The following is a 13630-nucleotide window of genomic DNA, read 5'->3' as shown; positions in this document are numbered from 1 at the left end:
GAGACAATGGTATGCATTGCTCAATGCATGGAAGTGTACTGCTGCATATATATATATATGTATATATACATATATGGATATATATATATATATACACACATATATAAGCAGAACAAAATAGTTTTGAATATGCTTAATGAACCACTCGCATATATACACACACACACACATGTGCAAGCATTTATTTGTTGCACTCATACAAAACCATACAATAACACTAGAAACACTCTGCAACCATAATCAGTCTTTAAAACAGCTCCTGCTGTCTCTGCGGTGTTTAAACAGTCCAAGTACCCAGTGCTGTTCACACCAACACAACAACATGGCAGTGTGTGTGGTCAGCTGTTGGCGGTGCTCTCCGGAGACTGCAGGAACTCGTAGGGATCGTGAACCATTTCAGGCTGGTCCAGGTGTGCTGGGCTTCCTGCGAAATAAAGAAGATATGGCTCTTATGTTGTTGCACTGATGTTACTTCTATTGAAAGCAATTTTACATTAAAAGGGAGGTTTAGTTAATACTCAGCCAAAAGGTATTAGGACGTGCTAGCATGCAAACAACAATAATGTGATGTTTAAATTGTAGCTTATAAATTAGCCGTTCTCCTTTCTGTGCACCTAGTTTTTTAGTCTTAGTCCTATTGCAGATACCTAAGTGGTGCTGATCCCTCTCTGAGGCATTAGAGAGGGAGGACACGTTGGACGAGGGCCTGGAGCCGACTCGGTCCACTTGAGCCTCCTGGAAGTCCTGCAGGAGTTTGTCTGTATCGTCAAAGTGCTGCTGGCCCTCCTCGTTGCCCGGCTCTTTTTTCACTGTTTTACCTGTTAAAGAGGGAGGATCATTGTAGGACAGTAAAAGAACAAATATTACATTACATGTCATTTAGCTGATGAGTACAAACTCAGAACGAGAAAGTCACATTTCTACAAGAAAACCAAACTACAAAAATACCATGAGTGTGCAATTCAAGTGCCACTGGAGTGCTAATCGTTTTTTATTCACGGTATCGTCGGAAAATATGTGTTTTTAGTTTCCGGCGGAAGATGTAAAAACTTTTTGCTGACAGTCTTTATTTTGTCGAGTGATTAGCTCTCAGTGACGGAGTCATAAATGCACTACCTCCATTTTAAAGCAGAAAAGACAGAGTGGAGCATCTTACACAATATTTCTGTTATGTATCTATCAAGTACTTTGACTGCTGTGTTTCAAAATGTAGTCAAAAATGTTATTAAGAATTTAATAGGATTGGTGATTAGATGGCTACAATGTCCATCAAAACTGAGACTCCACACATTAATGCGGAAAGGGCCGTATCTGGTTTTTGTTGTTGTTGTGGTTTTGTGTTTTATATTTATTTTCATTAATGCTCTGATGTGCACCGCTGCTGTGATTTTTGAAATTTCCCCACTGTGGGACGAATAAAGGAATATCATATCATATATATCATATCTGTTTAAATTAAGTTGAGCAATTCTATGAACTCCGCCATACTTATCTTTTTACAATAATTACATTTATGTACACGTAAATGCAGCCACTCAGAGTGTTGATGGGCATAATTACCTAATGAGTTCAGCATGGCTAAATCCATAGACATATCAGGATAGTTCTTCATTGACATGAAGTCCAGGACTGAGCCACTGTCTCCCAGACCGGTGCCGTCTGCCATCTAAATAAAAATACACAACGTCACTCAGACAGCCGGCCAACTACATAAATGTATCATTACTGTGTCAACAAACTACAGCATACCTGCATGTCACATATGTTGGACTTGTTTTCATCAGGTTTTAGCATAATGTTTCTTTTCTGAAATGTAAAGTAAGCATCATAAACATCATATATATATATATATATATATATATATATATATATACACAGAGTAGAATTGGTCAAGACAACACTGGAGAAAATGATGGAAGTAATGTGTGTAATACTGTATATTCGGTAGAAGTCAGATACCTGTCGGATTTGACTGACAGCTTTGGTGTGATCGTCTGCGGTCATCTTGTCCAGAAGCCTGTCAACCCAACACTTCGTGACATCTCCGCAGCCCTTGACAAACTCCTGTATGCTTTGGGTGAAAGTGAACACATAAGAGCAGAAACAGGGATACATTATTTTCACGAGATCTTTTCACATCTAAGTTCAACCAATAACAACAAAGTCCCCCTACCTGAGGGCACATTGCACCCCTGTGTCATCGCCATAGGCTGAATAGAGCGAGTCCACCTCATCAGGTAGCAGGTCTGGAAAGATGGAGTTGTTCTGCAGGGTCTGAACATTGTAGGCGCTGCTCAGAAACGTTACTACAAAGAGCAAGACGAAAGAGCATTATCCATTTTAAGTCTTAGAGGCAAATTTGAGTCATTGTTAGTTATAAAGTTTACGTTCCTGCAAACCTTTGTGTCTCCTGTCATCTTTGAAACCCAAGGTTGTTAATCCAGGCATAAGTTTATTTGACAGAGAACTCAGGTCCACTTTATCAGTCTCCTCTTCTGTAATACATTAAGAACAATTATACTAATGTAGTGAATGTTTGAAAGATGTTTAAAAAGCTGACACTGTGAGAACAAACCTTCTGCATCAGGTTCCTGCTGATTCACGACAGTGTATAGAAGAGAGCTGTCTGGCTCTTTACGCAGGTAGCCCATCTGAAAACAGATCAGAGAAAATAAACGATCACTACTAACTGCATTGAGGAAGTAACTTCTTAAAGAGTGGACGCCTTACTAGCACATTGTCGTTTCATGTGTAAAATAAAGCTATAGCTTGTAAAAACAGTATGTACGAAGGGCAGTTTATACACAATAAGTTAAGAGCAAAACCTTGGAGTTGGGCATGTATCTGTTGATCCGATCTCGAGCTTCGTCTGCAGAATGCTCAACGAGTGCCAGGACATGCTCCTCTGCTGTGCTGTCAGTCAAGCTGCAGGCGTTTCCTTCTGGTTCAAACAGGTAACTGAAAAAACAGAAGAGACAACGTTACAGGATCATTATACTGATGTTAGACACAAAAAGACACATTTATTCCAGATATTACAATCGAAGCATACCTGATGACTTCCTTCATGTCTGTAACTGGTTGTTTCTTGGACTTCTTAGCTGATTCCACTGGGATGGGGGTTATCTCTGGAGGAGGTAGATCCGCTGCAAGGTCTTCATTTCCCAAAATGGCTGACTGCTGGGTAAAGTCCATGTCCTGCATGAAAGACATGCTGCGTTTCAAAGCCAACAGTCGTTCCTGTGCACAGGGCAGAGGAAAAAAGTGGCAACGTAACTCGACTTAATGGGAAATGTTGATAATGACAGTGATGTTTTCTTGGGGAAATTCACTCTCAAACATCCCTCTTTACCTTGCTCATCATCTTAAATCCTGTATGTAGCAGTTTCTTTGCAGATTTGTAATAGACAGTCTCTGGTCGGTTGTACACCATGGCATTGTCACACATCAGTTTAAAGTCCGCCTGAAGGCAAAAACAGTGTTCAGACAGGTTTAAAGGCAAGCTTGATCTTCACACATTTTATTACCCTTTATAATACACTTAAAACAATTAAATATTCAGTATCCAAACTCTGTCTTTGTGTTTAAGTATCCTCACCTTGAATTCTGTAACCGTGTTATAGTCATTGTTTTCATTCTTGTCTTTAATGGTGCTGAAGTCCATAGGATGTTTGATGATCATTGAGTAACCAGGGGCAATTGCATCTGTTACTGGAAAGGAGAAGAATCCATGGGGGTCTTTTCTGGGAAGACAAGAGATATGTGATGTTATTCAACACAGCATCGACCTGAAGATGTGTTTAGAGTTGTCTTTTGAGTGTCCTGATCATGTCAGTGTGCGTTATGTGTCAGGTTAATGTGATCAATATGAATGGCTCTTGCTTGTGCATTTTTGTGACCAGTCCACATCGTAATGTGGCCTAATTTACATTTAGTGCAACGTTTTCTCAGTGTTGACAGCAATGTATGGCGAATACAACAGCAAAGTCCCCGAGAACTGTTCTGCTACAACAGGACTCCCCCTCCACTCACAATAATAAATGCTTAAATATATTGAAGACAGCCTATGGACCATAAAAAGCATTAATATATATTGCACTCTCCAAAAATATATATTGTGGGTGGTCCATATGAATTTTTGTTTTTTTATAATTAAAAAGCGTTTCATGTTGGTGTCTGAAGGAACAGTGCTGTGGCATTAGACGGTCTGCATCACAGGGGGATGCAGCCATTACACTGAATCCTTGTTCCTCACCTCTGCAACTGCCTCAGAAAGTGCTCTAGAAGTTGTTGGCGAGGAGTGGATTCACTTTCTGCATTAGCAAACGTAAGAAAACACAGATTTTTATGAACACATTTACAAGTGAAAAGATTTATATTTTCCTCATAGAGAGGCATTTTTACCTTGTTGTGTCCTGCAGGCTCGGACCGGCCTGTCTCCTTGTTGTTCCAGGTCCAACTGCATATCGGAGTGAAACTCATCCACTTCAGGCTCAAGCTCAGGCTCAAGCTCAGGCTCAGGCTCAGGCTCAGGCTCCAGCTTAAACTCTCTCTCTCTCTCTCTTTCTCTCTCTCTTTCTCTGTCTCTCTCTTTCTTCTTTTTCTTCTCTTCCGGCTGACGAGATAATGAGTCAGTGTCTCGTCAGCAAAAACATTAAGAATGTATTGATCATATTATCAGTCTAAAGTTAAGTTTACTCACCTCCAATCCAATACTTATACTTTTTGGCAATGTAAAAGGCTCAACAGGTACACCGGCACTGGCAGCAGTAGAAGCTGCTGCCTCTGATTCCTTTTGCTCTCGCTCTCTCTTCTTCCTCTTTTCATCCTATAGAACGGGATTTTAATAAAAAATGTTACTTATAGTGTAACAAAACGTAGATTCACAAGTGATAATGTTCTTCTGTGAACTAACCTTACGCCGTCTTCTCTCCTCATCATCCACATATTTGTCTTTATCCTTTTCTGACTTTTTCTTCTTCTTCTTCTTTTTCTCTTTATGGCGTTCTCGCTCGTGGTCTGATCGGTCATCGTAGTAACTGGAGTCATGGCCCGAACCCGAGAGCTCTGTCACCTCACTTCCTCCAACTTTGAGAAAAAGCTTTAGGGGCTTCTCAAGGGCCTTGTCCTCATGGTCTACAGCCAAACAGGGGATAGTTGAGAAAGAAAAGATGAAAAGTTTTGGGAGGAATCAAACGATGTTGCCATTAGTATGGTAGTAATACTGTAGTTCTGGTATAACTTGCCAAAGAGGTTGTGTATTGCAATAAGAGAAGTTCACATTGTAGCTTCTCTAGCTGATGAGAAAAAAACGCACACCATATATTGTGTGACTGTGTTTTATTGCATTTAACGGCATTGTTTATTTGGAGGTAATTCCATAGTACTTAAGAACAAACTAAATGGGTTAAATGCAGGGAAGAAGTTCCCCACTGTGGGATCAATAAAGTTCACACCATTATTATTATTATATTACAATTAGAAAAATGAACCCTAAAATTCGAGTATCATATATTAAGTAACTTACTGGCACAGACACAACAAATCTGTATATACAAATTGAAAATGGTATCTTATATTAATGATAAATAAATGGAACTCAATAAAATTACTTTTAGCAGGACGCTAAAGCAGATGAATGTGGGTTGTGTATCGAGGTGATGTGGTCGATTTGTACACACACAAACAATGCAATATATGCTGTCTTTTCCAGTTGAGATAAGCTAGCTAACATAAAGCTAGCCTGGCAAAAGCGGTGCAGTAACAGAGAGTGAAACGTGCATGCAGGTACCATCAACTGTTCTCCACTCCGGTTTATGTTTCTTGTGTTTTTTCCCCATTTCTCCGTTTTTATATTAGAAGAGCCGTGTTTATTCCAGTTACGCTGCCAGTGGTCGCGAGCGTCGCTCGAAACGTAACGACCCCTTTGCGACAAGAGAGCTCGCGGCAGGCGGAAACGACAACGCAAAACAAATGACGCATTTCCGGTGTACCAAACCTGCGCGCCCATTTCGAGTGACTGTCACGGCTTTCTGACAGCACAGTGAACTGCCGATAGTTTCTTGAGTGCGGTGTTGATGTAAGTACTAAGATTGAGAACGTAAACGGTGTAAGCTATGGTTTAGGTTTAGGTTTTTGTCGATGTAGCAAAGTGTTTACGTGTACTTTGAAGGGTGTTAACGTTAGCCAGCTATGTTAGCTAGCTACAACATCGCGAACTAACGCTAACACGTAACGTTAGCTACGGTTAACGGACATAAGGGCTCGCGTTTTTCTTGCGTTTTTCTTGCGTTTTTCAGGCGCGCTTACAAGTTGAAATATTCTCAACTTTAAGCGCCAAGCGCGCTCGGCCAATGCAGCCAATCGAATCAAACAAGAGGCGGGTTTTCTTTACGGTTTTCCCGAGGAGAACCTCATATTAGCGGTATTTAATTACGAAGAGCTTTATGATCCTAAATCTAAACACTCCTCAAACTGACTCTTGCTCGGTCGAAAGTGCAACTGAAAGCGCTCGCCATCGAAACACAATTCGCGGGATAGATGGTGGTATTCGCCGTACCCTTTCCTTTCTTTTTTTAAATATCTTGAACCCAAAATTAACGGTTGGTTGCGCACGCAGGTCCGTTCCACAGGTGCGCCGCGCTGGTTTGCCCGGCAGGTTTTTGACACGGCGTTTTTGCCCTCACACTCGTGCTTTTTAAGTTCTTAATGCCTCCCCTTTGTCCTCAGTTTTACAGGGATGGACGGTGACAGAATGGAGTCGGGACATCAGAAACAAGACGTTCATGTTGAAGTCCATGTTAAATCTCACAGGTGGGTTCGCTGAGTAGTAGTCAGTGAATTAACGTTGTGTGAATGTTGCCTCAAACTGCAGGACACAGAGGCTGGGAATCATGTTGTGGGGTAGTTATATGTGTGAGAACTGAAAATGTGTTCTAAACAATTACATTGTGAAAAGAGTCTAAACAAGTACTGGTATGGTATCAGCAATGTGGGGAAATGATGTAAATGATAATCCTTCTCTCCTATACGTATTTACATTTCAGCACAGCTAAACTGTCTGAGGTGAGGATACATGTTCTGGGTCTGCTGAATCGCCACAGCATGGTTTTTGGAAACTACAGATGGGCAGAGTTTGATGATGACTTCCTGCAGAAACACGTGCAAACTGTAGATGTAGTTGATCTCGAGGATCTCGTAACGCGGGTTTGTAATTTTGGTTTGCTTTGTGAATGTTTTCCATCATCTTTTAGAAGTAACAAACAAAGTATTAAGGCTTTGCGGTTCATTTTTTCATTACCTTTTTCTCACCCACTCAGCCTCTTGATTTGAAGAGCTGCAATGTCTCTGTTCACATCTTCACTTTGAATGAGGATGGACCCAGCACGCTCAGTTTGGAGGAGGACGAGGAGCTTTCAGCAGCCAGTCACTGGATGCTGCCAGCAGGTGACATTAAACACCACGTTCTATTTATTTATAGTTGAAGATTGGCAGCCAGGAAAAACTTAATACAGAAAGTGATCATTCGAATCTACAGTATAAACCAACGGCGAATCATTTAGGCGTGCAATATATTCCTCAGTATTACTTCAATTAACACTCCAAAACTCTGTAGGACAGAAGGGGTTCCCTTCTGTATCTCTGCTCTGGAGATGTGTGGCTGAATTAGCTGCTTCTCACAATAAGAACATCACACTCCAGAGGGATGAAGAGATTGGTTGACACTGCCTGTAGGCTTCAAAGGTGGCTGTGAAAAGTTTGTCATTCTTCATGGAGAAGAGTTGTAGTCAGTTTGGATTCATGCTGTCCATAGCCTCAGGATGTATCAAAATGTTATATTTTCATAAAAATATGACTAAATATTGAGCTTGATTGGAAGTAACTTTGATAAAAACAATAGTTTGTGTGAAACTTAACAATAGGAATTACAGTATAGCCTTGTGTGCACAGAGTGGGAGGCAGCTCTTTACCTGTCTATCTTAATGTCACTATATGTATCACAAGCAATTTCTTATATCTTTATTTTCTTTTTTAAATTCTTATCATATCCCATACTGGACTTCTGAGGCTAATACAAATATCAAAATTGAAGAGTTTAAAATTATATATATACATTCTTTTTCTAAACGGAAACAAAACAGTGTTTCTAAATGACACAGAAACTAGTTTGGCATTTCTTTTTCTTTAATTTCTTGGCCAATGGATGCACTGCCTCCAATATATCTGGTATCAGCTGTTATTATTGGAATCCATTCTTGTCAATGTGAATCTAACCTGACCAAAGCCTTCTTTCCCTTTTGTGAAGAACGCTGCAATTGTTTTATAACCATCTTTTAAGCTTTATTAGGGATATATTTTTGATAATTGAAACTGTAAGCAAGATAAAGACTAGCTCAAGTGTTATTGTAAAGGTACAATTAAAGTAGTGATTGATAAATATTGTTATGTTTCATTATGTTAATGTACATCTATATATACACTTTGGCTTGATTCAATATTTGCTGAATTTCCCCTAAAATTCCCTGAACACCTTCTCTGTTTAACAGCTGAATTCCACGGGATTTGGGATAGTCTGGTATACGATTGTGGAGTCAAACAACAGGTAAAAGAAATGATGAAAATAGCAGTTGAGAGAAAATGATTGCATAACTTTTTCACTTAGCACTTCTAAACTTCCAATTTGTTTTACATTTTTCGGCAGCTCCTGGATTACATCACAACAACAATTTACTTCTCAGACAAAATGGTCGACAGTAACCTGATTTCGTGGAACCGTGTTGTTCTGCTTCACGGTAAATAACTAGTGAGAAATAGTCATGTTTATCAGTTGAGGTCATCCCAGGGACGATGTGCGTAATATAAGCGACGTATCACTGTGTGCCTACATCCAGGCCCCCCGGGCACCGGGAAAACATCCCTGTGCAGAGCTCTGGCCCAGAAGCTGTCAATCAGGCTGTCAAGTCGGTAAGTCGATCCTCTTTTCAGTGAAACGCTTTAGCAGGAAGTGCTCCTGCTCTTTTCATTTCAAAAGACCCTCTTCTCCCTGCAGGTATTCTTACGGACAATTTGTTGAGATAAACAGCCACAGTTTGTTCTCAAAGTGGTTCTCAGAGGTACACCTGGCTTCTTTTTACCGTACAATGTTAGATTGAAGCATGTTTTAGATCCAACTGAAAGTTATTTCCATCACGTGTCTTTGTTACAGAGCGGAAAGCTGGTCACGAAGATGTTTCAAAAGATCCAACAACTGATCGACGACAAAGATGCTCTCGTGTTTGTTCTGATTGATGAGGTAAAAATCTGCTTCACTTCAGGGAAAACTTGACTTTAAAAAGTCTTATGTGAACCCCTATAATTAATGAATGATTACATTCCCTCATTGATTGGCCTGAGATGAAACTGAACGCCTTCTTGTGCACATGTTTCATGGTAGGTGGAGAGTCTGACAGCAGCTCGCAGTGCCAGCCAGGCAGGAACAGAGCCCTCCGACGCCATCCGAGTGGTCAACGCCGTTCTCACTCAGCTGGACCAGATCAAACGGTCAGAAGGCAAAATGGTCTACGTGCAGTTTTTTAAAACCTCTCTTATATTATATTACATTGGAAGCCTCAGTTTTTCCTCTCACAATCACTCTTAATTACTGTTTTCCCTGGGAAATCTATCCATCAGAGTTGTTTTGTCTTATTTACAACCGTTTGATTTGTGCTGACTTTTGGTCTCATATTTCAGACATTCCAACGTGGTGATCCTGACGACCTCCAATGTGACAGATAAGATAGACTTGGCGTTTGTGGACAGAGCCGACATCAAGCAGTACATCGGACCTCCATCTGAGAAGGGCATCTACAATATCTACCTCTCCTGCCTGGAGGAGCTGATGAAGGTGACCCAACAATCTAGCCTCATCCTTTGTTTGGTCGTTTAGGTCAATATCTTGACTCGAGACAGAATTAGGATGGCCGTGGGGAGCAAGGCTCAGCAGGTAGAGCAGGTTTTCCACTAATTACAAGGTAGGTTTGATCCTCGGCTTTTCTTGTCCGCGTGTTGAAGCGTCCTCGAGCAAGACTTTCATCTCCAAATCCTCCAAATATTTAGGTCGGCAACTTGATGGAGCAGTTTGGATAAAAGAGTTCCATTGTGCCAAAACAGGACTTAGAAGATTTTTCTTTTTTTACCGTGATGGAAAGGTGGAAGAGCGGCAGGGCAAGGATGAAGGAGTGCCGCGCTAATAACAAGAAGACGACAGTGGAGTCCAGAAATGTCTTCTTTTTAATAAATTATTATATGGATTAAAAAACAAACAAATCTTACTGCTTTTGATGCATAAAATAAAAATGTTGGGCTCAATATGTAACTTACTGAACAGTTACAATTAATATTTATATATATTTAAATTGTATATAATATATGCTTATTATATTTACATGTATTACCAACATGCTTAAAAAACGGTCCTAAGCAGCAAGAGTTAAAAAGCAACCTTCGGGTCAATTTGACCCGATTCAATGTTTAATGTCGGTGTTCTTTCGGGAGTCAACAAACAAACATAAAGTACCTCACACTTAAACTTGGAAAACAATATTAATTCTAATAATTTTCTGGAGATTTTAATAGCTGGGGTCATATTGACCTCAAGGGTAAAATATGTTAGTAAATATAAAGGTAACAGGAGGGTGAAACATTGAATCGGGTCATATTGACCCGAAGGCGACAGGAGGGTGAAACATTGAATCGGGTCAAATTGACCCGAAGGCAACACAAGGGTTAATGGATGGATTTCCCGTGTCTGTTGTGAGCAGTGCCAGATCATCTACCCCCGCCAGCAGCTGTTCTCCATGTGTGAGCTGGAGACGATGGGCTTTGCAAGGAGCGAGGTGTCCAAACACAGTCTGCACCTGGGGAACATTGCTGCGTGAGTAAAGCCTCCCATAATGCAATAGAACCCAAATAACACCGTCTCTGCGCCGCAGTCACAGCATTGAGTGCCCGTGAGAACTGAAACCGCCCGGGGACTAATGTTTTGTTTTTCTTTTCGCTTCCAGAAAGAGCAAAGGTTTGAGTGGAAGAGCCCTTAGGAAGTTACCATTTCTGGCCCACGCGCTGTTTGTGAAGGTAAGGATTTGATTTAGTTCTACAGATTGAAGAAGGAAAAGAGTCCTATTGTTTTTTTAATGTCGTTTGTTCGCTTGCAGACACAGATCGTAACGCTCGAGAGGTTTCTGGAGGCAATGGACCAGGCAGTGGCTAAACAGATGGAGGAAAAGGCTGACCTGGCCAATGGTGTCTGAACTTATTACAATGCCCAACGGCTGACACAGGATTGTTTGTGAGCTCTTTGTTATCAAGCTCAATCCTTTCATTCTGCAGCAACGTGTTAAATAGATTGGCAAGTAACATTGTTTTAACAAAGGCTATCTGTGATGTAAGTCTTTGTTCAGGTACATTTGTTTGGTGCTATTACCTTAAAAGACCGAGTTGGCTGCAGTACAGGCAGTTTGGTTTAATGTTCTGTGTTTACGCTGCTTTTAGTTTCAATGTGTTGGTTTTATATCATGTTAATGCTTTAACATTAACAATGCTACTGTGTACACATTAGCTCAATCTATGGATTGGTTTGAGTATATCTCAGTGAGATGAAAATGTGTTTTTGTTAACTGGTTCTGTGTTCTGCTGTTCATTTATCTCCAAGCCGTCGGCTCACAGAGGCTTTCCCCCTCAGGATCTGGAGGATGAGCTCATGTTCATGTGCGATACCGGCTTGTGTTGAAAACTGCCACTTTAATATGACGTTTCTTTCTCCACTGTTCATTTGTAATGTGTTTTTAACAAGGGATGTTCCTCATAGACCATCACTTGGCAATGTTCATTTATATCAAATCTATCTGGATATGTATTCATTACAACTTTATTTTTGATATACCATTGTAATAAACAGTATTGTTTATGCTCTTGTCTGTTGTTGCCATTTTGGAGATTTTCACAAAGCCCTCAGGCCACCACTTGGTGGCGCACTGATACTGTGATACAGTTTTAAACATGGAAAGACTGATTTTATATTGTGTATTTAATGAGACGTGATCATTACAATAAAGGCAGTAAGTGGAAAAAGCCCACAATAGATTACAATGGACCTTAAGTCTGTCGCATGTTGGTTATCTAGATATCTTAAAATAGTAAATCTACAGATATCAAATAATATATTCAAATAAATTAGGGCTGTCAATCGATTAAAAAAATTAACTAATTAATCGCACATTGTGAAATTGCGATTAATTACAAACTTTTAATCGCAATTGAAAGTTTGTTCCTTCTTTTTAAAGACAAAACTGCACACAGAGCTGTGTTTTCAAAGAGGCTCCTACATATACAGTGCCAGCGAGGTATTTAATATCGTGGATGACAAATTGTTTCTTCAGTGAAACATCAGATTTGTAAAAAAAAAGAAGTATATTGAGACCCCATTGGTCCTGTCATCTTTAACACTGAACAGCAGAACCAGTGGCCTTGGTAACTGACTGACATTCACATATGTCCTGTTAACCCTCTGGAGGCTGAGGGCATTTTCTCCATTTTGCAAAAAAAAGTAAAATCACCTTTTAAAGACTTTTGCATATGACACATACCCACGTGTTCTAAATCAAACATTCCAGAACAATCTCAGCTCTATATATTGAGGCACATTGTCCTCGCGCCGTGTTCTCTGCTTCTCTGACTGACAGGCTGCTCATGAGCCTCACATGTGTGGTGGGAGGTCCTTGTGATTTACAGTGTCAAACCGTACTGCCGCGGTTTGACACTCAGAGGAGTGTAACAACTTCAAGTCGAAGTGTCCTTGAGCAAGGCACTGAACCCCCAGTTGCTTCCCGGGCGCATCACTGCAGCCCACTGCTCCTTAATAACTAAGGATGGGTTAAATGCAGAGAACTAATTTCCCCTTGTGGATTAATAAAGTATATTTTAGTGCGTTAAGGCGGCCAAATTAATCGCATAGATTAACGCGTTAACGCTGACAGCCCTAAAATAAATACATTTGCTCATCTGGAATTTAAAAGAGCTCATCCCGGTGTGACTTATTGTGCAGCAGACAGTCCTCCATGAGACGGGGAATCTTTAAGTAATTTAAAGTTACGTTGACAGACTGATGGCCAGTTGTTGCCACAAATTTGACCAAACAACAAAGCAGTTGAAAGAGGGTTGAGTTATGAAATGTATCGGTCATATGCACAGTTTACACAAACAGATCAGTGGTTCCATTGTTCGTGTGAGCATGTTTTGCATTCTGTGAATGCTTTGCTGCTTTGCATGTCAGCTGCCGGGTTCAGACAATGTGCCCTTTGTTTGAGCAACAGCTTTTTTACTCCACTTCAAAGGTTGATTCTTCAGGCTGTTCCTGAATGTAAAAGAATAGCAAACAGTTCACACAAGTTCATCTTCATTCACACGCTTCCTTTCAGCTCTATCCGGTCTCTCGCCTTTGAAATGTCCTTTCTAGGTTGTTCTATAGAACACATTTTGTATGTCATCTTTACGGATTTAATTTTACTGTCTTCCGGTAAGATCAAGCAAAAGATGTATACCTTGATCAACATTGTATCCTTTTTGTGTGTGTGAATTATCCTTTTAATGCTAC

General features: G+C 40.4%; 2 protein-coding genes across 2 annotated transcripts; one reads left to right on the top strand and one right to left on the bottom strand.

The window, feature by feature from the left end:
* Window positions 1–152: 152 nt before the first annotated feature.
* Window positions 153–5940, bottom strand: brd9 (bromodomain containing 9). Its single transcript, XM_056444006.1, has 17 exons — window positions 5792–5940; window positions 4916–5136; window positions 4703–4828; window positions 4405–4615; window positions 4256–4313; window positions 3599–3743; window positions 3353–3463; window positions 3053–3240; window positions 2826–2958; window positions 2576–2651; window positions 2400–2495; window positions 2174–2306; window positions 1960–2071; window positions 1750–1806; window positions 1561–1666; window positions 648–818; window positions 153–424 (listed from the first exon to the last, which is right to left on the bottom strand). Exons 1-17 carry the CDS (start codon window positions 5838–5840, stop codon window positions 339–341), a joined length of 2079 nt encoding a protein of 692 aa, XP_056299981.1. The 5' UTR covers window positions 5841–5940; the 3' UTR covers window positions 153–338.
* Window positions 5941–5994: 54 nt separating this feature from the next.
* trip13 (thyroid hormone receptor interactor 13) lies at window positions 5995–11951 on the top strand. Its single transcript, XM_056444058.1, has 14 exons — window positions 5995–6079; window positions 6730–6813; window positions 7047–7206; window positions 7320–7446; window positions 8547–8602; window positions 8702–8792; window positions 8892–8964; window positions 9050–9113; window positions 9206–9292; window positions 9434–9540; window positions 9730–9883; window positions 10800–10912; window positions 11043–11112; window positions 11193–11951. The coding sequence occupies exons 2-14, from the start codon at window positions 6740–6742 to the stop codon at window positions 11286–11288; spliced, it is 1272 nt and encodes a 423-aa protein (XP_056300033.1). The 5' UTR covers window positions 5995–6079; window positions 6730–6739; the 3' UTR covers window positions 11289–11951.
* The last annotated feature ends 1679 nt before the right edge of the window (window positions 11952–13630 follow it).

Source organism: Pseudoliparis swirei, chromosome 22, assembly GCF_029220125.1.
Source record: "Pseudoliparis swirei isolate HS2019 ecotype Mariana Trench chromosome 22, NWPU_hadal_v1, whole genome shotgun sequence".
Lineage (NCBI taxonomy): Eukaryota > Metazoa > Chordata > Actinopteri > Perciformes > Liparidae > Pseudoliparis > Pseudoliparis swirei.
Note: the sequence above shows the minus strand (reverse complement) of the source record. Positions and strands in the feature narration are given on the sequence as shown.